This window comes from Lutra lutra, chromosome 8 (genome assembly GCF_902655055.1).
Source record: "Lutra lutra chromosome 8, mLutLut1.2, whole genome shotgun sequence".
In the NCBI taxonomy this organism is placed as follows: Eukaryota; Metazoa; Chordata; class Mammalia; order Carnivora; family Mustelidae; genus Lutra; species Lutra lutra.
Window position 1 is genome coordinate 139,033,181 of NC_062285.1, and position 26,314 is coordinate 139,059,494.

Sequence of the window (26,314 nt, forward strand, 5' to 3'; positions counted from 1 at the left end):
CAGGAGATCCTCTAAGGACATGAGCAGCTCCTAGCACGTCAGCCCGTGCCCCTCCTCTGCTGCCTATCACAGGATGGTGCCCGCCACGGTGCCCACCATGGGATGGTGCCCGCCATGGTGGCTGCCACGGTGCAGTGGAGCAGAGCAGGGGCTCGAGAGCCGTGGCCGCTCGGGCTCTGTCTGGCTCCGTCCCAAACCAGCGGTGCCGCTGCCCTCCCCGCATCTCTGTTCCCTCCCGTGTGCACTGTGGTGGCAGGTGTCACTGCCAGGTGTCCTTGGAAAGGAAAGGGTATAAAGCGCTCGGTACACAGAAGGGCCCCAGTAGAGGCTGAGTATTCTCCCTTTTCCATGAGCTCGCAGCAAGGGCAGGTACACGGCCTGTGGGGGCTTCAGCACTCTCACTCTTTACTCTGACTCAAGCACATGGCCAAGCTGTGGCTCTGCTGGGTAAACAAACATGTGGGTGCGTGCTGGCTCCGCTGCTGTGTTGGGGGCCCTGGGAACAGGATAGTGCTGGGGCAGCAGGCACGACAGGTGCCCCAAAGAGGAAGCAGCTGCGGCAGAGGCACAGAGACAGTAGTGGCAGGGGGAGTCCCCTTAGCTGCGGGCAAGCTTGGGCTACCCTGCCGCAGGGCCGTGGCGGAGGGCGAGCGCGACCACGGCCAAGCCCCACGGCCTGGGCAAGTCCTCGCTGGGGGCTGTGCACGGTGCTCACAAGAGGGGCCCGAAGTCGCCCACAGGGCAGATCCAGATCTCCTTCATGACGTGGATCCCATCCCGTCCCACAGCCACTCAGCACATCTCCTCTGCCTCCTGCCCGGCGTAACACGTAAGAACCACAGCTGTGTCCTCCTGAGGAGCCCGCACACTGGCACTGCCAGAGAGAGGGCCGAGCCCCTCGTACCTTGTGGTGCACACCGAGAGGAAAATGTGCAAGCCAAGAGTCAGAGATGGCTTCCTAGAGGAGGTGAAAGCAGGCTGGGTTTTGAAGGATGACGATGAGTTCTCTGAAAGTGAGGAGATGGGGAATGGCACTCGAGGTGGAAGAAATAGCACAGGCCAAGGCCCATACTAGGCCAAGGGCATATGCAACAAGGCTCCCTGGTTCCAGGGAGAACAGAAGTCTGGTGGGCGGGGGGATTGGGGAGGAGGGGCAAGGCTCGGAAGGCAGTGCAGGTGGATGTCTGGGGCAGAAGAGATGGGCTCGTGGTGGCTGCTTCACAACATACACAACAAGGAGAGGATCATGCGCAGGTCCTGAGTGGGGAATGACACGGCTGGGTGGCTGGGGGTGCTGATGGAACCGCGGCTCCGGCGGCCATCAGTAGGTCAAGTGGGGCAGGAAGGCTCAGGGGCCAGCTGCTGCACCAGCTCAGCACTGGGGTGAGGCCTGACCCAGAGCTGGGGCCCCTGTGCCACAAGGGGCTCCAGGCTGCGGGCCACCCCTGCCCCCACCCTCCACCTGTTTGTTCTCAGCAGTACCTTTGGTCTTAGGAGTCAGCCAGACCTGGGTTCAAATCTTCACCGTGCCCCTTACTCACTATGCACAGATGTCTTTGCTGCTACGGCCCATGTTCTCCCCCGCCAAATGAGGACAGTAAGAGCTGTGTGGCACAGGATTGCTCTCAGGGTCCGACTGCCCGCAGCAAAGTACGGGCTCAGCGCCTGGCGCACAGTGATGCCCGACGACAGCTGATGGTGTTGCCGTGCTCAGGTCAGCGCACGCCATCAGAGCACTCAGGGTGTCCCCAGCTGTCCTCATAAACAATTCTTTAAAGAATACTCATGTTTGCCCCACTTTACAGATTAAGAAACTGAGGCCGGAGGGCTTGTGGTCGAGAAGGGAGCCAGGGCCAGAGCCAGCTCCCTCTCTGCGTGGTGCTCACCATCTGCCCTGCGCTGTCCCCTCTGGGAGGCCTGAGGGGCTGCAGCAGGGGAGATGTCCCTGCCGACGTCGTGCCGTCGGTGCTGGGGTCCCGGTGCCTGGCCAGGGCTGGCTGGAGGCCAGGCCAGGAGAAGGGCGTGAAGCTGGGCTCACCAGCCGAAGGAGTTGTTTATGGGGTGGGAGGCTCGTAAAAAATAATGGGCTGGATTTATTGTCCCCACCTCAAGGGCCGTTCTGGACTGCACAGGGCCAGGCCAGGCCTTCTCCGGCAGCACCATAAATTTTCCCGCTGAAGGCGAGAGCTGTTCATTCTCCGGCCCACTTGGGCCGCAGCAGGCAGGAGTGAGGAGAACCTGTGCGCCCCCTGCCCCGGCCCCTGCTCTAGCCTGGCCGGTCCACCCCAAGGAGCAGCCGGAAGGGGTTGCCCTGAGGCAGGAGTTGGATTCTCCGGTGCAGCCATGCTATTTCCCCTCATTGAAAACAGAAAGTTCCCACCACCCACACTCACAGGGTCCCCAGCACCCAGAGCTGACGACAGAAAGCTCTGGCACTGGGCTGGGGATGCTCCTGGGCCTGCAGGAGCCACACTGCAGCCCCCCAGGTCACGGCCTGGCCCGGATCCTGTGATGCGGGGATCACATCTCGGGAGGCCATAGGAGCCCGGCAGCCCAGCGCACTGGCAGGAGGCTCAGCCGCGGCATGTGGCTGGGGTACTGAGAAGGGACTGTGGGTCTGCCCGTAGGCTTGTTCACTGGAGTCTGGACGTGCATGGAGCAGCAGAGGAGAAACTGGCTTTGGCATTAGAAATGTGTCCGTCTGCCACCCCTCTGCCCCGTCCTGAGTATTGTCTCACAGGGTGGCCCAGCTCAGCATTCTGTCTAGCAGTGGGACGACTGTGCTCACCCAAAGTGCTTCCCAGGTGGTTACAAGCGTGGGAGCGACTGGGAGTGTAAGCTGAGCGGCAGAGGGCTGGGGGTGAGCCTAGCACGGGAGCGCACCTGCTGGCTGAGAAGGGGGTTGGGGGATAGAGTCCAATCTGCCTGCAGGCCAGGGCCAAGGGCAAGTGAGAGCAGGAGGGCAGGGTGGAAGACAAAGTCCAGAGGATGGTCAAGGACCAGCCCTGGGGGAGCATGGAAGGAGGGTCCGGGACCAATGCTGCTGGGCCAGGCAGGAGGTGGCTGCTGCCAGAGGCTGCTCCTGGGGCCCTGGGGCTCCTGGGGCTTGGTGGCCCTCTGCTCTGGCCCACCCCCAGGGATCTGCCCAAACTCCCCAGCAACCCTTGCCAGGGAGCTCCCCAGTCAGTTCTTAGGCAGTATGGGCTTTGAGCAGTAGATGCAGGGCCTGACAACGAGGCTCACTCAGCCTCCTTGGAGTCGTCTCGCTGTGGCCCACTGGAGGGCCCCGACCTGCAGGGCCTCTACTGCGTCCTCCCGGGAGTCTGGCTGGAAGGACTGAACCTGAAGGGCGGCACCCAGCAAGCAGGCGGTGTCCTCTGCCGCCTGAGTGAGCCCAGCAGCCCTCCCCGCCGCCCCAGGCCCCTGTGCCAGGGCCCTCCACACACGGACACTCGGGCCCACGGCGCACGCCGTCGCGTCTGCCTCCCCCCGTCTGTGTGCTCCGGGAGGACGGGCCCTGGCTCAGAGGTGGGGCTTCTGAGCACTGCGGGATGGGGGAGCCCAGCCCCTTTCCATGCCTGGTCACAGGTCACCGAGTGAAGTAAGGACGGCAGAGTGCTGTCCCCAAGCCCCCAGGACACATACAGGGGGATCAGAAACGCCAGTTAATTATCCCAAGCCCCTAAACCCTGACGGAGCCCCAGATTTCCGAGTTCTCCTCATACCAGTCAACTCCCAGTGACCTACTCTGGGCCCAGGCTGGGGCCAGGCCTGCGTCAGCTGACCGCGACAGGGGGCCGGCGCTGGCCCTTCGCACAAGCCTCTCCTGGACATCTGTGAATCAGGGCCCCGACTGAGAGGGCTGGGATGACCTGCATTTTCAGCGTCCCGGGAAGGGCGGCTGCTTCTGAGCCCCCAGGCTCCCCTCCAGGGCTCCGTCGGTTAAAGAGGACACGGCCCCACCTTGTCCAGGGCCAGCCGCCACTGAACTAGTCCGCGCCTGCGGGCGGCACACCTCTGCAGAACTCCCTGCCTACCCTGCCTCTCACCCTTGCCTGGCCACCCTCCTCTCCCCCTCCTGTCACCCTCCCCTCCCCCTCCTGTCACCTTCCCCTCACCTTCTTGTCACCTTCCCCTCACCCTCATGTCACTTTCCCTCATCCTCCTGTCACTTTCCTTCCCTCCTCCTGCTACCTTCCCCTCACCTTCCTGTCACCTTTCCCCTCATCCTGTCACTTTCCCTGATCCTCCTGCCACCTTCCCCTCACCCTCCTGTCACCTTTCCCCTCAACCTCCTGTCACCTTCCCCTCATCCTGTCACTTTCCCTCATCCTCCTGCTACCTTCCCTTTATCCTCCTGTCACCTTCCTCCCCTCCTCCTGTCATCTTCCCTCCTCCTCCTGCCACCTTCGCCTCACTCTTCTGTCACCTTCCTTCCATCCTTCTGTCACCTTCCCCGCATCCTCCTGTCATCTTCCCTCCATCCTCCTGTCACCTTCCACTCACCCTCCTGTCACTTTCCCTTCATCCTCCTGTAACCTTCCTCTCACCCTCCTGTCACCTTCTCCCATCCTCCTGTCACTTTCCCCTCGACCTCCTATCACCTTCCCCTCATCCTGTCATTTTCTCTCATCCTCCTGCCACCTTCCCCTCACCCACCTTCCTCCCCTCCTCCTGTCATCTTCCCTCCTCCTCCTGCCACCTTTCCCTCACCCTCCTGTCACCTTCCCTCCATCCTCTTGCCACCTTCTCCTCACCCTCCTGTCACCTTCCTTCCACATCTTCCTGTCACCTTCCCTCCATCCTCCTGTCACCTTCCCCTCGTCCACCTTTCTGTCTTCTTCTCTTCAGCCACCCTCTTCTCCACCCACACTGCCCCCGTGGAAGTTTCAGACCCTGATGGCCGCCAGTGCCACTTGCCAGAAAACTGCTTTATCTCTCTGTCCACCCCAAGGTGTTCGGGGACAGTCTCAAATGGTGGGCCATGCCCCGACCCCCAGGACTGACAAGTGGCCCGTAACATTCACAGCAAGTCCAAACTCCCACCGAGCACCAAATCCCGACCCTCTGATTTGCACCCACTTCACGTCTGGTTTCAGGGTCCGGGACTCACTGTCCAACAGGCAAGAGCGACTGCTGGGACATGGCCTTTCCTGGCCGACCAGAACAGAGCTGAAATCTTGGCTATCAGAGGACCCCAGCAAGAGGGGAGGCCAGGCCAGCCAGACGGCCCGTGGGGAAGAGGACAAGAGTGCTGGGGGCAGAAGCGGTTGGATACCCAGAGTCCAGGCAAGGCTGGAAGCAAAATCCAGAACAACCACATCTGAGGAGCATCAAGCACGCAGAGGAGCCCAGTGGGAGCTGCCTCCCCGCACGGCACAGATGTGACCTGACATCGGCACAAAGCTGGCGCCCAACCCGTTAGGCTCCATCAGATGGCCCCACAGGGGGTGGTGCTGAGGGCCCTACCTGCTCCAGGTGATCCCAGAACTCGGGCCCAGGACGGGAGGAGGCAGGCTCTGTGTCTGTGACCCTGTGGCGGTGGCCTGCACCTGTGTCTCGGGCTTCTGCCTGTCTCCATGGCCCACTTTGAGTGGCTTTTCAAAGTCAGCTGCTTCTGATCCATTACTTTCAACCAAGGCCTGGACCCCGATGGTCCCAGCAGCCTCTCACCCTTTCCTTCCCTCCACAGTCCCCAAGACCCGTCTCCCTCCCCAATCCTCCAAGAGACCCAGGCCCACTGCCCGCCACTCACTCTCTGCTAGTTGGCTACCTCGGGGGCCACCTGCTCTCGGGGGCTTCTTCCACATGCTCCACCTCTCCGAGGCTCCGGGCCCCAGATGGCGTTCCCTCTGAGCCCAACAGGCCACTGGCCGAGCCCCTCAGCGCTGCTGCCCAGGGCCCACGCTGACCACCCAGCACACCAGGCCACACCACGTCATGCCCAGGGTGCACGCTTGGGCATCACAACACCAGTCCGGGGTGCTGAGTACTGGTGGGTGAGGAAGTCCCTCCTCTCTTTAGAAGCCCATTTCACGGCTGACTGAAGAAGATGTGAACTGTGGGATGGTCGTGGTTGCTTTAAGTGGTGTCAGGCAGCCCCAGGAGGTGGTCAGGATCTGAAGCCAGACTGCCTGGGACAGGGGTGGGAGCCCTGGGCGTCCCGTGACTCTGGGCACAGCTGCACAGGGGAGCAGCTAGCAACTCCCTTCAAAGGTTCAAGGGGTTAAATGAGGTGATATTAGGGTGACCTGAGGCCTCGGATTGCCCAGGACAGTCCCAGGTTATCCCTGCTGCCCTGTCACCATGAATCATGCCTCCTCTCACTCTCGAGGCGTGTGGTTTAGACGCGGCCTCGTACAGCCCCCAGCGAAGAGAGGGAGACAGCTGGCGGTGTGGCCAGCGGTGTACTCAGCTAGGCCGTCACTGTGACGGTGGGAATGCTTTTCAAAAACGATTCTGTATTTATTGACGCAATCTCTCCACCCAGCGTGGGGCATAAACTCACGACCCCGAGATTAAGAGTCACGAGCTCCATATGTGACTGAGCCAGCAGGTGCCCCTCTGATGCCCACTGCGGGAGTGCCGGGGGGCTCCGAGGGTCTGCACCCAGTAGGAGGCACAGAACCGCGTGTGCACACAGCAGACGCCAGCTCCCGGGGCTGGTGCCGTTCTGCAGAGACGGAAGATGCTCTCTAGCGGGGAGACTGGCCGATGCGTTCATGGGACCTCTCTCTACTATTCCTGCATTTTCTTATGGATCTGTAACTCCTTCACAAGAGAGAGCTAAAAAAAACCTGTTGTTTTGTCTTTAGCTACCCTGGGGTATTTACCCTCACAGACTTGTAGATGAAACGAACAGACTCCGACACTATTTCATGTCGAGCTCTAAGAGAGTGATTTCACAGAGGCCATCCTGGCACAAGGCAATCATCTGGGGTGTAGCTATAAGCTCCGGAACAAGCGAGAAGGTTCCCATGAGGCAGACAGCTGGTGCGAAGCCCAAGCACGTCCCGGGTGAGCCCAGAGCCCCCAGTCTCCGACCGTGTGAACTCGTGGAACCTCCCCCGCCCTGTGGTCTTCCCAGTGAGACCCAATGCGCAGCAGCAGGACAGAACGGCTGACACCCGCCGCGGCAGCCCAGGTGTCTGTGGACATTCAGCACCAGGACAGACACTGACGAGCATTCTCCCTTGCACCAGGGACCCGCCAGACACCTGGTACGAGGATGAATGAGACGCAGCCCGCAGACCCCCTGCTGATCAGACCCGTGCCTTTCTGAGCACCTTCTCCTCTTAAACCAATGCTGCTTAGACCGAAAGAAGGAATTCTTCATTGGGAGGAAGAGACAAGTTCATCCAGGAGGCAATACCTTCTTGGAGCACAGATGTGACATAAATTTAAGAATAAAGAGCAGGCACAGGAGAGAGAGAGCGAGCTAGAAGGTTCTGGCTCCTCGGTGGCCCATCCACTCTGGGACTGCAGAGGCTCCCAGAGCACACGACCACCAAGGTGGCAAGGCAGGCTAGGACTGGCCGGGACTGGCTGCCGGAGGCTGAGTGGGAGCAAATGCAGGCTACAATGGTGCCAGAAACAGCACCTGTGTCCCCTCTCACCCAGTGCTGGCACACAGGGACAGCTGTCTCCCCAAACTGAGCCTGAGTTCTAAAGATCGGAAGAAGCTGCCTGAGAGCGGCCACCTCAGGGAAGGGATTGCATTTGACTGCTTCAGAGCATCTCCCTAGTGGCTCCCTCACTTGCCTGCGAGGGCTCACTGGTCCCAATTTACAGAGGAGGAGACCAGAGAGGCAGGAGTGGCTGCACTGAGGTCCCATGGCCGGTGGAGATGGAGCAAGCTGAAACCCTAGAACTCCCAGCCCCAGGCTGGCCAGATCCATGTGCCTCAGGCCAGGGCTTGCACTGGTGCCTAGAAGTGGGGGCGCTCAGGAGGGCCGAGTCCCACGCTCTTGTTTCTCAGCCAGGAGCCTAGACTGACCCCGGCTGACCTTGCTCATGCATCCAGGCCCCTCTAATCAGAACCAACCTTCGTGCGTTTCTCTCTGTTCTGGGGAAGCTCCGAGAGGCTGACGGGCATTAGGAAGAGTCAGGTGACACGAGAAGTCTGATTCGCCAGATGGCTCTGGACTCACAGGCTGTCCCAGCAGCAACAGGGAGCAGAGGACACTTAGGTGCAGAAAAAGCTGGGTCCCCGCACCCTGGACACTCTGATTTCGAGCTCTAACAGTCGTTCCTCTGGTTGACACACAGTTGTGGTGGGCAATTGTCACGGCCAGTGGAGGCTCAGGAGGGAGGCAGCGTGCCTTGCACTTAGCGGGTCTTCTTCGGACCTTCCACACAGCCTTTGGGGACCCTGGAAAAGCTGCCACTTGTCCCTCAGGAGAGGTCCAAGATGGTGTCTGCTGCTTTTTAGACTGACTCGTTGCCCAGATTTAAAAATTGGGAGATTCATACCACGTGGGTGGCTCAGTGGGTTAAGTTTCTGCCTTCATTTGGCTCAGGTCATGATCCCAGGGTCCTGGGATCGAGCCCCACATCAGGTTCCCAGTCTCCCTCTGCCTTTGCCACGCCCCTGCTTGTACACACACACACACACACACACACACTCTCTCTCTCTCTCTCTCTCTCTAACAAATAAAATCTTTAGAAAAAATTCAAAAAATAATAAAATTTGGGAGAGTCACACAAAAATCGCAGTAAGAAAAGGGACTTTTTTAACCAATATGCTGGTTGGCGCTGGTTAACAAAGATTAGGGCTGAGGCCTCCAGATCTGTGTTCCAGCTAAACCTTAATTCCTGGCTCAGGATCTGGCACCCCAGGGCCTTTGGGAAGGGTGAGGCATGTGGCCTCAAGGCTCTACCGTACAAGTAATTTGAGGTCCAGTATCTGAGATGCTCTGAAGGCCTCCACTCTCCCCACGAGCACATTTCCTAGGGCTGCCCTCTGCATGAGATCCAAATTCCTACCCACACTCTACCAGCCTCATGGGGTCTGGGCTCTGCCAGACTCCCTTCGTCCTGGGCTCCTCTCCCCTTGGCTCTCGGTGCTCCACCACCCTACCCTTCATTCTGCTTTTCACCAAAGCCTCGTCCATTCCTACCTCAGGGCCTTTGCACACACACTGCCTGGCATGCTACCCCGCCCCCCAAAACTCCTCCCATGGATGGTCTTGCTGGTCATCTGTTTTCAGCTCACATGTGGCATCTGCCTACTCCTGTCCATTCCTCTGGCTTCCTTCTTTTCTCCTCACCAGCCCCATCTCATCACAGCTGAAGACGTGGGCTGGAGTCCTGACTCTGCCACTTCCCTATGGTGTGACCGTGGGCGAGGCTCCTAACTTGACTGCTTTGGCTTCCTCACCTGTCACAGGGTTATAATATCCCTGCCTCACCAGGTCGCTGAGAGGACCTGGCTTGGAGTGAGCACGGGACCCGACAGCAGCCAGTGTTGCTGCCCCCACACCGTCACGTGGCCCCCACCTACTCTTCTGGCTGATGCTGAGGTTTGTCTTGTGGCATCTGTAGCCAGACCAGGCCCCGGTCACAAACAGGACACAGCTGCGGGCTCTCATCTTACACCGCACTGGCTCCCCTTTCTGCTCGCCCTCCTTGCCTGCAGGGGCCTGGCGACCTCACCTGGAGCCCTGCTCATGGGAAAGCCGTTCTTCAAAGGAACAGAGCATGTACAACCTGGCTGGAAAGGAAGCTCAGGCCACCCTGGCCTCAGGGACTTTACAGCTTGCTCAGAGCAGTCCCCCGGTAAAACCCCCTCCTTGATGAAAGCAGGACGCCCCCTCCCACCACCACCACTCACTCACTTCCCCATAAATCTGCTTCTTATAAAACTCGACTTGGGTGCCGGGTCCTCCTCTTGGGCGCTTGACCCCACAGCCCCACAGGGCGGCCTCACGGGCACGGGCTGCCGGGAGGTCCACGCAAGGCAGCTGCGGCGAATGGCCAGGGGTCACAGTGCTCGGCCTTTGCATCCTTCTGGGGACACAGCGGTGTGGGGACCACCAGGCCGGTCTTGTCTCTGAGGAAAATGCCTAAACAGGCACCAAGTACCGAAAGGCAGCCAGGAAAGTAGGTTTGCTTCTTGCTTTGGGCTTTGTACTTTTAAGTATCTCCCTCTTTTCTTTCTCAGGAATTGCTCTCTGGTAACAATCACACCCAGCGCCCCCGAGCCCCGCCTTGCAGCCTCTGTAGCTCTAGTGCGCGGCACACGTCACACCCGAGCTCCCGTCCCATCCTCCAAAGACCCCAGTGGGTCAGTGCCGCATGTCCACTTTGTGGGTGAGGAAGCTCAGGGGTTCAGGGCGGTAGGGGCTTCCCCGGCCGGGAGCAGCAGAGCTGGGGTCACACGTATCAGGCTGCCCCGGAGCCCAGGATTTGTCCCCTTTCAGTGTGAGCCCCTCTCTGGCCTCCTGCTGGTGCCGCAGACTACAGGCCAGGCCCCTCGAACACCTCCTCCTTGGGGACGGGGCTCAGGCTGGGGCCATGTGGCTGCCCTGGCCTCCTTCCCCATCTACTCTTTTTTTTTTTCCTTACTAAACTTTTGTTTTAATGGGTCCTAAAATTCTATGACAAATTTCTGGCCAAGTTGTTTCCATTAAAAAGTACTGACTGAAAAATGGATAACTTAAAACCACCACTCTCTTGACCACACACAAAGGCCAGGCCCCAGGAGTGTGGGCTCTTGCCCTCACCCACAGCCTGCTCTGCTGTGGCGCACAGCCCGCCTCAGGATTCCAGACCTTGCCTTTATGTTAAGAGGGATAGGCCTCCAAGCCTCCGCAGATGCTGTTCCCTCCACCTAGAAGCCCCTCTCCTCTAGGCACGTGGGTCCTGCCTTCTGGCCCTCTGTCTCACCTCACAGTCCTGCTGCCCTGGGCCCAAACTCTCAGGAGCCTCCCCTGAAACCAAGGCCCTTCACCTGCTGGCCTTGGCTGGAGACCAGGCTCAGTCCCAGCCTGGGGCTGTGCCCAGCCTCCTCCGGCACTCCGGCTGCCCCCCCCCCAAGCATCCAGACGGCAGCAGGCTCCCAGCCACAAGGACCCTCTGCTGGCCAGTGACCCGGTGAACGTGCGGGGACTGAGAAATTGGCAATCGGCCTTGTCAGGCCTCCAGCTCACCCTGGGGAAGGGGACCGTGGGGGATGGGGCCCCACTTATCCTGGCCGCAGCCAGCCTTCAGCCCAGAAAGGAAAACAGCTTCTCTGGTCACATCTGCCCATTCGTGGCCCCACCTTGCCTCCACATAAAAACACTGGGAACACCGACAGCCACGGCGCGGCGGGTGGAGCTGGGAGGAGCTCCATGCAGAACCAACACCAGAAGAACAAATCAGCCATTCAGGCCACCACCAAAATTCCCTGCCCGGACCCTGAGGCCCCTGGAGTCAAGACGCGGCTAAGGGAGTTTCCAGGGGCCGCCTGTTTCTGGGGGGCAGGGGGAGCCCGGTCAGCATGGGCAGTACTCACCGTTGGAGCGGTGGATGCAGGTATGCTGGTTGTCGCTGAGGAAAAAGCCACTGTGGCACTGACACTCGTAGCTACCCATGGCGTTGACGCAGATCTGCTGGCAGCCGCCGTTGTTGTCCTGACACTCGTCCACATCTGCAAGGACACAGAGAGGGACACGGATGTGATCAGTTTCCCCAGGCTGCACAGCAGGCACTGCCCGGAGCGACACTCCAGTGACCCTCCACAGAGGTACTCCATGTGGTACTCCTTGGCGGTACTGCACAGAGTGATGCTACAGCAACACTCAGAGGTACTCCACACGGTACTCCACAGCAACGCTGCACAGAGAGAACTAGGGATACTCCACAGAGGTACCCTGTGCGATACTCCACGGAGGTATATCCTCAGTGATACTCCACAGAGGTAGCCCGTGTGATACTCCACGGAGCTGCATCCTCAGTGATACTCCACAGAGGTACCCCGTGTGGTACTCCACAGCGACACCACACAGAGCTATACTGCAGTGACCCTCTCTAGCGGTATTCCACAGCAGTACTCTATGGTAGTACTCCATGGACATACCTCTACATGGTACTCCATAACAGTACTCCACGGAGTTACTCCATAGAGGTAGAGAGTTACAATGGTTGTAATGCCAGCTGACCCTCAGCATCCTGTGTGACCCATGCCATTCCAAGTATCTGACCTATCCTAACTCCTTTAACCCTCACGGCAACCCCGTACGTCAGATTCCGGTAGTAGCCCATTTTATAGATGAGGAAATTCAGGTCCAGAGGGGCCAAGTCACCTGTCCTGAGGTCCCACCTGGCAGCCTGACTCCTAGACTGTGATCTTACTGACACTGCTGGCCTCTCCCTCTCTAGGAAGACTGTGCAACCGGCACTATCTACCCTCGACACACGGAGCCTCTCCAACCCAACTCTAATGCCCCCTTTTTCTTCAATCACACCTCAGATTCACAACCAGTAACACAAGACCTGGCAGCCAGGGAGAGGCTAGAGGACAGGTCAGCCTGCCTTCTGCCTCACAAATTGATTTCAAAAGTCTAGAGAACGGGGAAGTTTTTCAAAGGCCCTAACCTCTGGCTGCCAAGGCAGCCACGGAAGGTCGCCAAATAGTCTTTCCCACTCTCCGGAAGAGACAGACCTCAGGGCCGACACTCATTTTTGACCAGAGGCCGCTGGCACAAAGGGTGCTCTTGGCTGAAAAGAGTCTTTATGGAGTTCTGGTCTTGAAGAGAACAGCATGTTTCAATTACCAGAGTCATAACCCCCTACACTGTCAGTTTGTTTAATGAAAGACGGGCTTCTTAAACCTTAATGTGCCATGTCTGTATTGTCATTTTAATAGGCAAAAACATGAAACCACAAAGGCAAGGTGAGCTACTGGCTGCTTCTAGCCAATCCCCTGCCCCCCAGCACGCACATACACAGAGACACACACACACACGCTTTGGTAGTAAGCTTTTCATACGGTTCTTTTAAACACAGCTATCATTTAGCACTGGAACGAAAAGAATGGATATTCTTCACATCTGCCCAGGTCAGAAGAACCAGGCAGACTGACGTGCGCGGAACCAGAAGAGGACTCAGCTCTGGAACGGTGTCAGCTGGGTCCCACTGAGGCTTAGGGATGACAGCCCGCTTCACCACCCGAGAGACCACACGGCTGCCTCTGAGGCCGGGGCTGAGGCAGGCCGTTGTTCTCCGGCAAGCTCAAATGTCGGCTGTGCGGCAGCCTGAAGGGGGCAGAGCTCTGAACTCTAAAAGCTACCAACCCTTATAGCTGAAGTGGGGAAGGCGGCTCTTGCTGAGGGGAGACCGAGTGCGCGTGCGTGCGCGTGCTCCCAGGGGAGCCGGGAAGGCCAGAGAGGGATTATTTTGAAAACTTCACAGACTCTGACTTAGTGAGGGCTCCCTCAAGGCCCAGTGCCAGTGTCACCCTTGGGGGCCACCTCCCCTCCCCCTCAGTAGTGTCTGCCTCCGGGGATCTGTCCCCTGCCTGCACTAGACCATGAATGGCTCTAAGCCGGGCACCAAGTCCTGCTCATCCTACCAATAACAATGCAAAGCGAACATCCCTCAAGCGCTCATTACGTGCCGGCATGGGCCTCACAGATACCAGCTCACTCCATCCTTGTTGCAGCCCCGACGGGGATGCCTCCGTTGTGCAGATGAGGACACCAAGTCACAGACGGCCAGAGTCACTTGAGCAAAGTCTCAGAGCTGCTCGGAGCAAAGGCAGGACTTGAACCTGCTGTCTGCCTTCTGAGCACGAGCCTTTGCCCCACCCCGAAGCCGGCCACGCCAGCAAGCACATTCAGACTACGGCTATGAAGAACCAGCTCTTCTGAACATGGGCTGGAGCTGGGTCACCTTGAATGCGTCTGCGAAGCCCTGACGCACATGCACAGCCAGAGCCAGCCTGCAGGAGCACGCCTGGGGTTCCGTCCCATCTCTGCCCCAGGGACGCCCCACAGAGGCACGTGTGGTGGCATGCGTGTAACGGCGAGATCTGCTTGTGGGACTCGGCCCGGACCCCTTCGAACCACGTTCTTTGCTCTTCTTCCTGTGGTTCTCACACTCCTTGCTCTGTGCCTCGGCCTCCCCAGCTCTAGCAAAGGTTCAATTGGAAACCAAACAAAACAGAGGCCCTTGAGTGCCGAATTCATGGTGTGAAAACACTACTCGGACCCCACCGTGAATGAGCTCCCCAGTGCCACCCATCTGGCCTGGCCCCTCTCCCCACTTCCCTGGGAGCCGGGAGCCAGAAGGCTGTTGACGCTGCACATCGACAACTTCAATGAGCTGGCTGAGCGCTGGGCCTTGGGACAGCACTGTTTACACTAGCCCGGAACAATGACTCTCCAGCACTGGTGAATAATTTGAAACAAATGCAAGGCCGTGTAAACATTTCTTTTCCCCACTCCCAAATGACAAAGCCCCAAGATTAAGCAGGAGGGAAGAGGGGGCTGCCCCCTCTGCACCCTTTTCCACTGTGGTCCAAACACACATCTCCCTCAAGCTGGGCAGGAAACCACGGTCTCAGAATCCCTTTGGGTAGCCTGTGGTCATGACCAACTTCTCTAGGGGCTGGATGAAGGGCCTGATGCCCACTTCACACCCTTCATGCCCCAGGGCTCAGCCCCCAGACGGCACTCACAGTGAAGTCTGGAGAGTGGCCAGCGGGAGGGGCTGGGTCCGTGAGACAGCTACCCATGGGCCTGGGGGAGGCTTGGTTGACCTGGGGCAGAGCACTATGGGAAATACCTAACCCCCAGCCCTCCTGAGGGGGGCAGCCGGGCACACATAGTTCCTTGACCCCGTAGAACTCAGAAAACTCTGGGATGAGAGGTCCCGCATGGCCAGGAGGGAGCCTACATCTGGGAGTCAGACAACCTGAGTTCTGGCTCTGGCCCGTGGCCTATGGCAGGTGCTCAGGCCTCATCTGCAGAGGAAATGCAGACTGTGCCCCCCAGGAAGCCCTCCTGGATTGCGGGAGGCACACAGCCCTCGTCCCTCTCTCCCGTCGAACTGTTCTGTGCACGGATGGGCCCCAGTGGGGAAGTCCCACCCCACCACGCCCCTACCAGGGAGCATCGGGGTCGGATGCACAGGGCCGGCAGCCTGGACAGAGAGGTCAGGACTCGCCAGCGGGGCATGCAGGGTCTGTCTTCACAGATCTGCACCGGAGCTCCACACCAGGGGCAGGTTTCTTACCAGACAGATTCTCAGATGAGAAAATGGAGACCCCAGGAGGGGAAGAGATATGCCTAATGCTATAAAACAGGAAGAAGAGGGAATTGAAGCCAGATGAGTGCGGGTCTAAAGCCTTTCCCTGCTCTTCTGTGATTTGGCTTCTCTCAGTGAGGACACTTAAGTCCAATCATGGCAACCAGAGTTGGTTCCCTGGGTGTTTCTGCTTAATACACCAGCCCTGATCTTATGTGCTCGTGTCTCCCAAACTCCTAGTCTCTGAAGTCTCCCTGGTGCCCAGCAGAAATTGCTCACCCCCTATGCCCGGACTTGCCCTGTCCTGGACCTTGGGCTTGGTCATCCTGTATCTGCTCTGGGCTGAGGAGAGAGCCGGGTCTCCCCTATATGCCCGCCCCCAGTGGCTGGTCAGATTGAGTAGGCACTAAGGATTAGCAGGATAAACTGAATGGCACCTGTGTGCTTGTACATGCCAGTGATGGGGAGCTCACTAGCTACAAGGCCAGTCCCCTGGTGCAGACAGCTGTCCTGGTTCCTTCTGGGCACACAGAGGGTGCATTCAAGGCTCTCCACAGTGTGCCACCTCTCCTGTAGTGGCACCCACTTCTGCTGTTCTCTGAACATACCCTTTGTTCACACTTGCCTTTGTATGCATGCACGTACCTCCTCCTGGGGTACCCTCTCCCTCCTCGTCCAGACTGATGTCCTTGCCTTCAAAATTCACCTGAGATGATTTTGTCCATTCATTCCCTCTATAGACCCTGAGCGCCTGCTATGCGCCACCCTCCCCAGGAGCTGCAGGCGTCAGTGAATATCTCCGTTAAGTCCCCGTTCACCAAGCTGCTGCGGGACCAGCCCTGAGCATAGAGAACAATGGTGAGCTGGGCCCAGGAGGGCAGGGAGATTCGTGCCATGAGGCTGGAGGACCGAGAGGTGTTGTGGAAGCAAAGCCTTGTGGGAATGACAGGGCATAGGTGGGGAAGAGCCAGTGAACCCCTGGGCAGAAGAGGAGCTCTGAAAGCTTCGTGGCCTGCACACCCCCTGTTGAGGAGACCCCAATGGCTCTCACAAACCCTGGCTCTGTCTGGACCCCACTGACCCCCATTCCCTTCAGTGCTGCTTGGGGGAAGAAGCCCGAGCACCATCAGCCAGTGCGGCCTCGGGCAGAGGCTGAGCCCGTATGTGGGGAAAGAGTCCGTTTCTGCACCCTGCTGGAAGCTCTCGGTCCTCCCTCTTCCTTCATGGCCACAGCAGAATGAATATTCCCAGAAGTCAGGGAGCTCCTGGGCACAGGGACTTAGCTGCAGAGCAGAGAGGAGGCCCTGTGGGTTTGGGGGCAGGCTCTGGGCTCACAGTGGGAAACTCTCTTCACTGGCAACGGAGGAACGGGGGGATGTATTGTGGTGGCCAGACTGCAAAGCCCCCGCTCTGTGAGGGTCCTGTGCAGCCCTCCATCATGGGCGCCTGGACCAGCCAGATCATTCTCTGCAAGGCCCTGGCCTGCAGCTGCCTCCCTGCCCGCCCCCAGGGACCGTGCTCCGCTCTTGGACACACACACACACACACACATATCTTTGTGCCATGACGACTGGCAGAGCCCCTCTTTTGGGCTGGGGTGGGGCCAGCGGTCAAGGGTGCAGGGAGGGGAGGGGAAGCTGAACTGTGGCTGGTCACGGCCTCAGGGAGCTGTTTGCTGGTGGGGCTGCGGGGACACCCTCAGAAACAGATCATCCCGAGGCATTCTGGGATAGAAGACACATGGCCTCTGCTCTGGGCAGGCCGCTCCCCAGCCTGAGGCCCAGCGTCTCATTCATTCAGCCAACAGCTGAAGGAGGATAGAAGGTGCGAGGGAGGGAGGGAGGGAGACTAGGGTGCCAAAGAGGGCCTCACTCCAGCCCTGCCCTAGCCCCCCATCCCAGCCACTCTGGCTTGAGAAGCCCCCCCACCCCAACCTGCGCAGTCACCAAGGCTGCCGACTTCCTTACGGCCTTGCCCGTTTGTTCGCCTCCATGACCGTGGCATCGTCCTGGCTTGGGCCACAGCTCCCACCCAGAGGCATAGTCCACATGCCCCTCCTTGACCTCCAGGCCTCCGGCCACCCCTCCCAATCCCAGCGGCCAAGGTGACCACGCTAGCTGAAAGAGGACCGCCACCCTGGCACCACAGACCAAGTCCAAACAGAGTCCCTGGGGTCAGGTGTCCCCACCTGACGCTGTAGGTCTGACAGGAGGTATGGGTGCCGAGTCGGGGAGAGAGCTGCCAGCTGTGACTATTGCCCAGCTCTGCTGGGTGTGCCCATCGCTCACGGGCACAGGCCAGCCAGAGGGCCGTGTCTGGAATGGGCCCATGCGCTGTGATGGCCGCGGTTGCTTCCCAGCAAGGAGGTTTCTAGAGCTGACACCAACACGCTGCAGCTCGATCCGGTTCTGGAAGGCCTCTGCAGGCAGGACTGTGGTTTGCCCCTGAGGTTTGCTTTTTGGCCCAAGGTGCTAGTGTTTATTTTTATTAATAGCTGGCTGTTTGTCCTACTTTGGGCCAAGAATCCAGGTTTTCAGCTATTTATAACTAAAAACTACTTCTGGATCCAGCTTTGGTTGCTTTGTGTTTCCCACAAACGTTTCACGATTTGAAACAGAGACTCTGTGTTCTGCTTGGGCCCCACCCATGTTTTCCTGGCTGCCAAGAGCCTACTATGTGTCAGACCCTGCGCCTGGCTCCAGCATCGCAGACCTCACTGAGGGTCCAAGAACAGAGGTAGAGGCCCCGGCCCATCACAGGAACCAAACTTGACCTCCGACACTGATAGCTCCCTGCTGGTCCCTAAGGGCTGAGACCCCAGCCCTTCCCTGGCCCCTTTGAGAAGGGAGTCTTAGACAGAAAAGCCTCTTGGCTATCGAGCGGCTCTTGCAAAATTGCATTTGATGAGTTAAGTGTAAATAAATGTGAACCAGATGGATGAGATTTCGGGTAAAATACACACGGGTCTTAGAGCTTTGGGGCCTGGGTTCTGCCAGATCCAGGACACTCCCTGAGCTGTCAGAGGTACTGGCAAAGGCAGGGGGGAAGTACGACTGCGGTCCCCTGGGACCTGTCCACTTCCTGGTCTGGGCATCAGCTGGGGCCTTCTCTGGGGCACCTGCCTCTCCAGCAGGTCAGCTAGACGTGGGAGACACAGGGTCTCCCACTGTGGTCCTGCTCTGACACCGAGCCCCTCGGGTTGGGCCTGTGTCCAGCTTAGGAACCAGAGATCAGGCACATGACAGGTAGGGTCAGCTTTCCAGACCTTCAAGCTCACTGTTCATGTCCAGACCAGAGGAGCCAGCCCACAATGGGACATAGCTTTGCTGAAGATGTTGGCCTTGACGCTCTGGTTGCCTCATCCCTCATCTGGGCCCCACCTTCAATCCCAGCAGCTGCCTCGTGGTCCTCCAGAGATCAGGGAGCAGCCCTGACTGTCCCTAAGGACTGGAGATGCCGCTGGCCACTCCCCCTGATGACAGTCTCCGTGAGGTCTCCCTGTGACCGCTGCCGTCAGGTGCTCATCCTTGCCTTACCAGCTGGGGTACGAGATTCAGTGAGTAACCTGCTGTGTGACCTCGGGCAGGTGGCTTAACCTTTTGGGACTTGGTCTCCTTCTTTACAGAACAGGGCTAACAGGTGCCGTAACTTGTATCGGGAATTAAAGAAAAGAACACGGTAAAGCACTGAGCACGGTGCCTGGCACACATAGAGCTCCAACAAATGTCACCAACCAGTGAGCGCTGCCACTGCAAGTGCTTCAGAGAATCACAGGTGTGAACTTGCCCTGGGGGATGGTAAGGTCCCTTCCAAAGTGTAAAAGTGACAACAAGCCGCATCCTAAGGGAGCCCTCGGCCTGTGGTCTCCAAGCAGGACAGCTTCAGCTTCTGGAATTGCTCCCTCCTGACACAGGTGTGGGCTAGCAAGCCACCCTGTCACCCTTCCCTGGGGCCCCCAGCCTATCAGGTGCTTAATATGGGCCTCAGAACTGGACATGGAGCCATGTGTGTGGCCTCCTTGGGGTGTGGGACAAACCCCACTCCCTGCACATGCTACCTATTTTATTTGTCCACATAGTCTTAAAGACTTTTTTTTTTAATTATTTATTTATTTATTTTACAGAAAGAGAAAGAGAGAGACTGAGTGGGGAGGGGCAGAGGGAGAGGGAGAGTGAACCTCGAGCAGACTCCTGGCTGAGCGCAGAGCCTGACGTGGGGCTCGATCTCACAACCCTGAGATCACGACCTGAGCCAAAACGAAGAGTCAGATGCTGAACCGACTACACCACCCAGCACCTCTCCACTTAACTGAGATATGATTCACAGTATGTAAGATTCACCATCTTAAAGGGTACATGGCAGTGGTTTTTAGTGCATTCACAAGGTGGTGCGAACATCACCGTGATCTAATTCTAGAACATTTCCATCACCCCAAAAAGAAACCCTGTGCCCATGATCAGGCAGACCCAATTTCCCCTCTCCACTGCTCCTGGCAACCGCTTGTCCACTTTCTTTCTCTATGGATGGGCCCATTCTGGACATTTCCTGTCAGTGCAACCAAACAGCATGTGTTCCTTGTTGTCTGGTTTCTCTCACATACCATGTTTTCAAGGCCCATCCACGGTGAAGCACGGGTCATTCATTTTTATGCCTGAATAATATTCTACTGTTGGGAGCAACCCATTCACCAGCTGATAGACCCGCGGCTCGTTTCCACCCTTCAGCGGTTGTGATGAGTGCTGCTGTGAACATCGTGATCAGGTTTTTGTGCGAACATGTTTAAATCCTCTTGGGCGTAGACCCAGGCGCAGCACATCGGGTCACACGGTGGTTTCACGTGTAACCGCTGGAGGAACTGTCAAACCCGTTTTCCACGTGGCTGCACCATTTCCCATTCCCATCAGCGAACCACGAGGGCTCCGGAGTCTCCACGCCCTTGCCAACGCTTGTTGTTGCCCCATTTTTAAAAATTAGAGCCATCCTGGGGGTGCGAGGTGGTGCCGATGACGGTTTTGATTTGCAGTTCCCCGACTGACGGTGTGGAGCGCCTCTCCACGAGCTTGCTGCCCATCATGCGTCCTTCTCAGGGCAGTGTCTGTCCAGTCCCTGGCCCACTTTGACACGGGGTTGCCCCTGTCTCTGCTGTTGAGTTCTGAGAGTCCTTCAAACACCCCACACACCAGCCCCTTGCCGGATGGCAGCAAAGATACTTTTGCACTCTGCGAGCACTACCTCCTTAAGGCCGCCTCGGGAAGCACTACGCCCTGGGAGCTGCATGCCGGCAGGCTCTGCTCCGGGAGAGGCCACCCTGTCCCGTGGCTTTTCCTGCCGCCTAGCTGCCAGCGCTGCACACACCTCTGGGCTCGCCTGCTCCGCCAGCCTCAGGCGTCGGCATCAATGGCTGACCCCCGCCTGCACTCAGACGGCCAAAGGCATGACCACCCTAACGCAGCCCTTGTTGAACTGCTAATTCGACTTCCCCTGGAAACAGAACAGAACCAAGCAAGGCCTGGCTCCACCCTTAGCCTTCCTATCCCGGCCAATGGCAGCACAGCTCACTGTCACTCCAGCTGTGATACCTGGTAGTCAGCCAGGGTCCCTGCCTTGCCCATTCCCCACAGGGAATCCCATAGTAGCAGGTGCAATCCTGTCAGCTCCGCCCACAAACACATCTCCTCGCCCTCGCCCCTCAGGCCCAACTCCGCTCCTCTCTGGTTTGGGTTATGGCCGTGGTGTCCCCATGGGCCTCCCTCCTGCCACCCTGGTCCTGCCACCCCACAGAACTACCTCTGAGAGCGTCAGCCAGCTGTGTCATGCCCTGCCTGCACGCCTCCAAAGGGTTCCTTGCTGGCTTCGGATAAAACACAAACAGCCTTCCCTGGCCAACCAGGCCCAAGTGAACGGTCCCCACCTCATACTGGCCTCCTCCCTGCTCGCCCGACTGCCGCGTATGACAGAAAACTACAGAATACTTGTGAAAGAAGTTGAGAAAGACACAAAGAAATGGAAAAACATTCCATGCTCATGGACTGGAAGAACAAATATTGTGAAAATGTCTATGCTACCTAGAGCAATCTACACATTTAATGCAATCCCTATCAAAATCCCATCAACTTTTTTCAAAAAAAATGGAACAAATAATCCTAAAATTTATATGGAACCAGAAAAGACCCTGAATAGCCAATTACCGTGTGTGGCCTCCCTGACGTCCCCTGACCCCAGTGGTCTTGTTCCCATCTGGAGACCTTGGCACTTGCTACTCCTCCGCCCAGAATGTTCTTGCTTGACCTTGGCAGGGCTGGCTCCTCCTTACTCAGACCTCAGGGCCCACGCCCCCTCCCTGAGCAGCAATGCCAAGCCACGGAGCTGCTCCATCCCGTTGTCCCTGCCATCTCCCTGCTGTCTTCTCTGTCTCCCCAGGGAACCCAGAGTCCTTGACAAGAAGGGGGACCATGGCTGTCTTGAGTGTTGCCGTATCTCAGGTTTTGAAATAGTGCATGAGGCACATAAGTCACATTTGTGGGCCAAGTGACTGACAACCACAAAATGTGGCCAGGGGTGGCAGCTCTGGCCTGGAGGCTCCCGCGCTAGGCCTGACCCATGAAGGATGCTCTGTGTGGCCCTGAAGGGGCTGCCCGGGGAGGCCGAGCTCCAGGATCCAGTCAAGGAGGGCAGCTCCAGGTGAACAGGGAGAGTGAGTGCTGGTCTTCGGGACGGTAGTGTGGAGGCCATGGGCCCGTCGGGAAGGTGAGGGGGTGCTGGTCAGAGAGATGCTGTGTTCACTAATTTGCCTACTTCAGCCCTGCCTGGTGGGGGTGAGGTCAGCATGGAGGGGGCGCGGGTGTTCTTCGAATCCTAGCAGACTGTGAGCTTTGCTGCTCCACGGATGCGTGAAGCCAGGCAGGACTCCTGGCAAGCCGGCCCAGCTGTGTCAGTGCCTTCGTGGGTATGAGGACAAAGTCCTCAGCTGAAGAAACCGGTTCTAAGTGGGAAGCAGGTACTGGCTGGGAGACAGCGGGACGCCCTGAAAGATTCTTTGTTGACCCCCGTCTCTGTCCCTTCTGGCAAGACCAGCTTTCCCTTTCATCTCAAGCACATGGCCAGGAGAGGAGGCTGCTGGGGACGGAGGGGGAGCCGTGTCCCCTTGGGCTCCTGCTCAGCGCCAGGCATGCTCTTTTCAGTGTCACTGAGTCGCAGCCTGAGGCAGTGGCTGTGTCTAACCGGGAGCTCCGAAGGGCGAGCGGCCCGCCCTCAGTCACGGCGCGTGAGCGACAGAGCCAGGAAGGGAAGCGGAACTTCCGTCCCTCCAGCCTCAGGCCTCCGACAGCACAGCTGTGAGCATGATCCTGGTTGGACATCTGTGGGAGGCACTGGAACTTTAAAAAATGTCTTTTGATGGGGATAAGGGGAGGGAAACCAAACAAACAAATCCTGGGACCAAAGAGAGATGCTCTGAGAAAAGAAAGGGGAAATGCTCTGACAGGATTCCTTGCGAGCATCCTCAGAGATAAAACAGGCCCCGCCGGCTGTGGCTGCGGCTGTGGCTGCGGCTGCCTCTGAGGGCTCGTGCATGGGGCGGGCAGAGGGAACGCGCCGCCCTGGGAGACACTCCACCGAACCAAGGAGGCCCTCGGAGCTCCCCATGCCACCCGGCTGACACAGCCCTTCCTGGGGCCCTCTGGCCAGGTCAGATGACCGACTCCCAGCATGCGCCTCCCTGTCTCGGCTCTGCCTGGAATTCTGGACTGATTCTTCCCAGTTAGACTCTACATTTTCTTCCACCTTCCAAGCTGTCGGCCGCTTCCTCCTTCCCACCTGTGCCCTCCACACGTCCGTCAGCGCCATCGGGAGTTCTCCATGAGCGTGGGGCCCCCAGCATGTCCCAGTCCCGTGGCCTCCTGCCCACCCTGCCCCGGCTCCTTAACCGGGCTTGCTGTGAGCTGGCTCGTTCTTCCCACACTAAGTGGGTCCTCCGAGGCTTTGGCTGGGCCATGCAGCCACAACAGGGTGAGAAACGGTTTTGTGCCAACAAAGTCAACACACTTCAGAAGGCTGTAGAGAGACTAGAAGAGGGCAGACGTGGAGGAGTGAGTGTGGGCACCGGGGAGCTTCGTGGGAAAGGAGGGCACTGAGGGTGGCTGGAGTACTGGAAAGACCACCAGGCCGCCCCGTGGCCAACCCCATGTTTTCTAGCCCACTTGTGGCCACTTTCTTTCCATGGCATTTGTCCCTTCAAGGACCTAGCATGGCTCCCTATCACTTGCCCAATAAAACTGCTTCATTTGAAATTCTGTATTCAGGGCACCTGGGGGACTCAGTCATTGGGCATCTGCCTTTGGCTCAGGTCATGGTCCCAGGGTCCTGGGATCTAACCCCACATTGGGCTCCCTGCTCGGCGGGAAGCTTGCCTCTCCCTCCCACTCCCCCTGCTTGTGCTCCTTCTCTCGCTATGTCTCTCTCTCTGTGTCAAATAAATAAGTAAAATCTTAAAAAAAAAAATTTAAAAAATAAGACAAAATAAAATTCTGAATTCACAAGGAGTTCTGAAAAACAGGGTCAACAAAGGATCAGTAGCCCTACATTCTAGCTACGACACCTCTTTTTCATGTGCCGATTTTCTCTTGGTGCAGCAGGTCATGCCATAGGTGACCTCTGCACCTTTCACTGAGAGCTGAGTTAGGGTGCTTTGCAGGACTCGGTCCTGGTGCCCTTCTCACCTGCTGCTGGTCCAGCAGACAGGGGACCCCCGCCCCGGCCCTCAGGGCACTCATCTCTGTTCCGCTCTGTTAACAAAAGTCCCCGTGAGGGACACAGGGCAGCCGCAGGCTTCTCTTCCTTGGATGGGTTCCCCAAGGAAGGGTCCCAGGTCAAAGACTGACAGCTTTTTCCCTCTCACCACTCCTGGCTGGACTGCCTTCATCTGCTAGTTCTGCCCCCTGCATTGTGCCTGTGCTGGCCGCTGCTTTCGCTGAAATCACTTTCTCGCGCCCTTGCCGCCCCACAGAGGCCCGCCAGTGTGCAGCCACGCCTGTCCGTCCGTGTGCGCTCTCTCTCTCTCAATAAGGACACTGTGAACACTGGTCAAGGCCTGCCCTCAGGGAGTGGTCCAGCCAGCGGGGGAGAGAAGAGGGGAGATCGGTGCAGGTGAACCACTGACTAGGGTCTCTGAGGGCTGCGAGACAAAGAGGGTGTGCATGTGAGAAGGCTTGTGAGGCCACACTGAGGGGTAGGGGAGCCCCTCCCTCAGCCATGTGAGGACCAGGGTGGGGAAAGGTGGTTCGGTGGTGGGACACAGACGTGTGTGCAAGCGTGTGTGCACAGCGAGGCTGGAGCTGCAGGCGGGGCCCTGGAGGCTGTGGAAGGGGGCTAGGGGCCAGGCTTGAGTTGATGCTGTACCCAGCACGTGGCCAACTATGACCCCCGACATGTGCGTATCTGCAGGGAGACACAGCTCCACGCCTCAGGTCCGGAGGGCGTCTAGCTGGCAGAAACCCCCTGTTGATCTATCACCCTCTACTCCTGAGTCCCCTCTCCTACCTGGCTGAGCCTCTCCCACCTTTAGGCTTTGCACAAGCTGTTCCTTCCTCCCTTCACCCCATCTCCACCCCCACCTGGTGACCTTTCAGCCATTCCTGGCAGACAAGCTGTCCCCTGTGCTGGGTGTGGTATTAATTACATTGTGGACAGCACTCTGGAAACATTCCTGCACACAGCCTAGAGCTCCTTGAGGCCAGACGTCCCATGGAAATCATCTCAGGACCCCTTGACCTGGCAGATAAGGGCACTCAAGGGGCATCAGCTGTTCCAGAGGTCACGCACCATCCCTCCCGGCGTTTCTTTTTCTTTTTCTTTTTTTCCTTAAAGATTTTATTTATTTATTTGACAGACAGAGATCACAAGTAGGCAGAGAGGCAGGCAGAGAGAGAAGGGGGAAGAGGCTCCCCACGGAGCAGAGAGCCCGATGCGGGGCTCGATCCCAGGACTCTGGGATCATGACCTGAGCCAAAGGCAGAGGCTTTAACCCACTGAGCCACCCAGGTGCCCCCCTCCCGGCGTTTCTAACCAGCCCGCCCACCCCAGCAGCAGCAGCGCTCACTCGCAGGCTGCCGGCTCTCATGTCATGGGCTCTGATTCCAGTCCCACCTCTTGGCTAGATGATTATGGGTCAGCAGAACCCCGGGAAAGCAGTGTGCAAACCTGAGTGCGTGCCCATGAGCACATCGCGTCAGACTGGTATGCGGACGGTACTGGGCAAGAGCCCTGGGACGGGAAAACTGCAGAGCTGGGCGGCTACCTTCTGTTTGGTCTAGTGATTTCGCTGAGCATTTCTGTATAATCGTCACACGTGTGGAAGATGGACACGAAAACAGAACTTTCGACTCTGCGTAGTGAGGACTACGACTGCCGTCAGTCCGGGCAGGGAGGCAAGAGCCCTGGAAGGGCGGGGAAGATGTGCAGAAGTACGGCCTGGAGGGCTCAAGACAGGCAAGACAGACAGCCAGCTCTCCAGGCAGAGGGAAGCACAGGGCTGCGAGGTGCCCCAGCTGAGCCTTAATACACACGTGGAGCCAAGACCAGGCTGGCAGAGCCCAGACCAGGAGGGGCCATCTGCTGGGCTGGAGAGGTGAGCTCCAATGGCAAGAGGGGCCCCCAGCAAATCCCACTCAGGGGGACCGCCACGAAAGCTTGTCCCAAATGACTGCACTGGCGCCTGACCTCTTGGTGGCCAGTGGGTGAGCCAGGGGAGGGCAAGTTGGCCTGTAGGATCCTCTCCCCCATTAAGGCAGCCTGCGAGGTGACTAAAGCCCCCGACCAAGCCACTGGGCAGCTGCCGTGGCTACCCTCTGCCCACAGACCAGCGTGCCAGCTGGGCACAAGGCGTCTCCACCAGGCCGTCTATTTCCAGCTGCATGCGGTGGGGACGAGGTGGGTGACAGGGCGGGGTGGTGCAGCGGGCCATACATGGGGCTGGCTGATGGCCACCACAAACAGCCAGGGGCTGGGGGAGATGGGTCATTGCAACATCTGTCCAGAGTCAGCCAAGGCCCAATGAACGTCCAGGGTAACTCCAAACCCCGTTGAG

At 58.3% G+C, this 26,314-nt stretch overlaps 1 protein-coding gene across 5 annotated transcripts in view; it reads right to left on the reverse strand.

The window, feature by feature from the left end:
* SCUBE1 (signal peptide, CUB domain and EGF like domain containing 1) overlaps window positions 1-26,314 on the reverse strand; it is a 134,624-nt gene that overhangs the window by 71,583 nt on the left and 36,727 nt on the right. For all 5 annotated transcript variants that reach the window (XM_047743349.1, XM_047743352.1, XM_047743348.1 and 2 more), the window contains one exon: window positions 11,498-11,632. In XM_047743349.1, coding sequence (XP_047599305.1) covers window positions 11,498-11,632 — 135 coding nt within the window. The remainder of the gene's footprint in view (window positions 1-11,497; window positions 11,633-26,314) is intronic.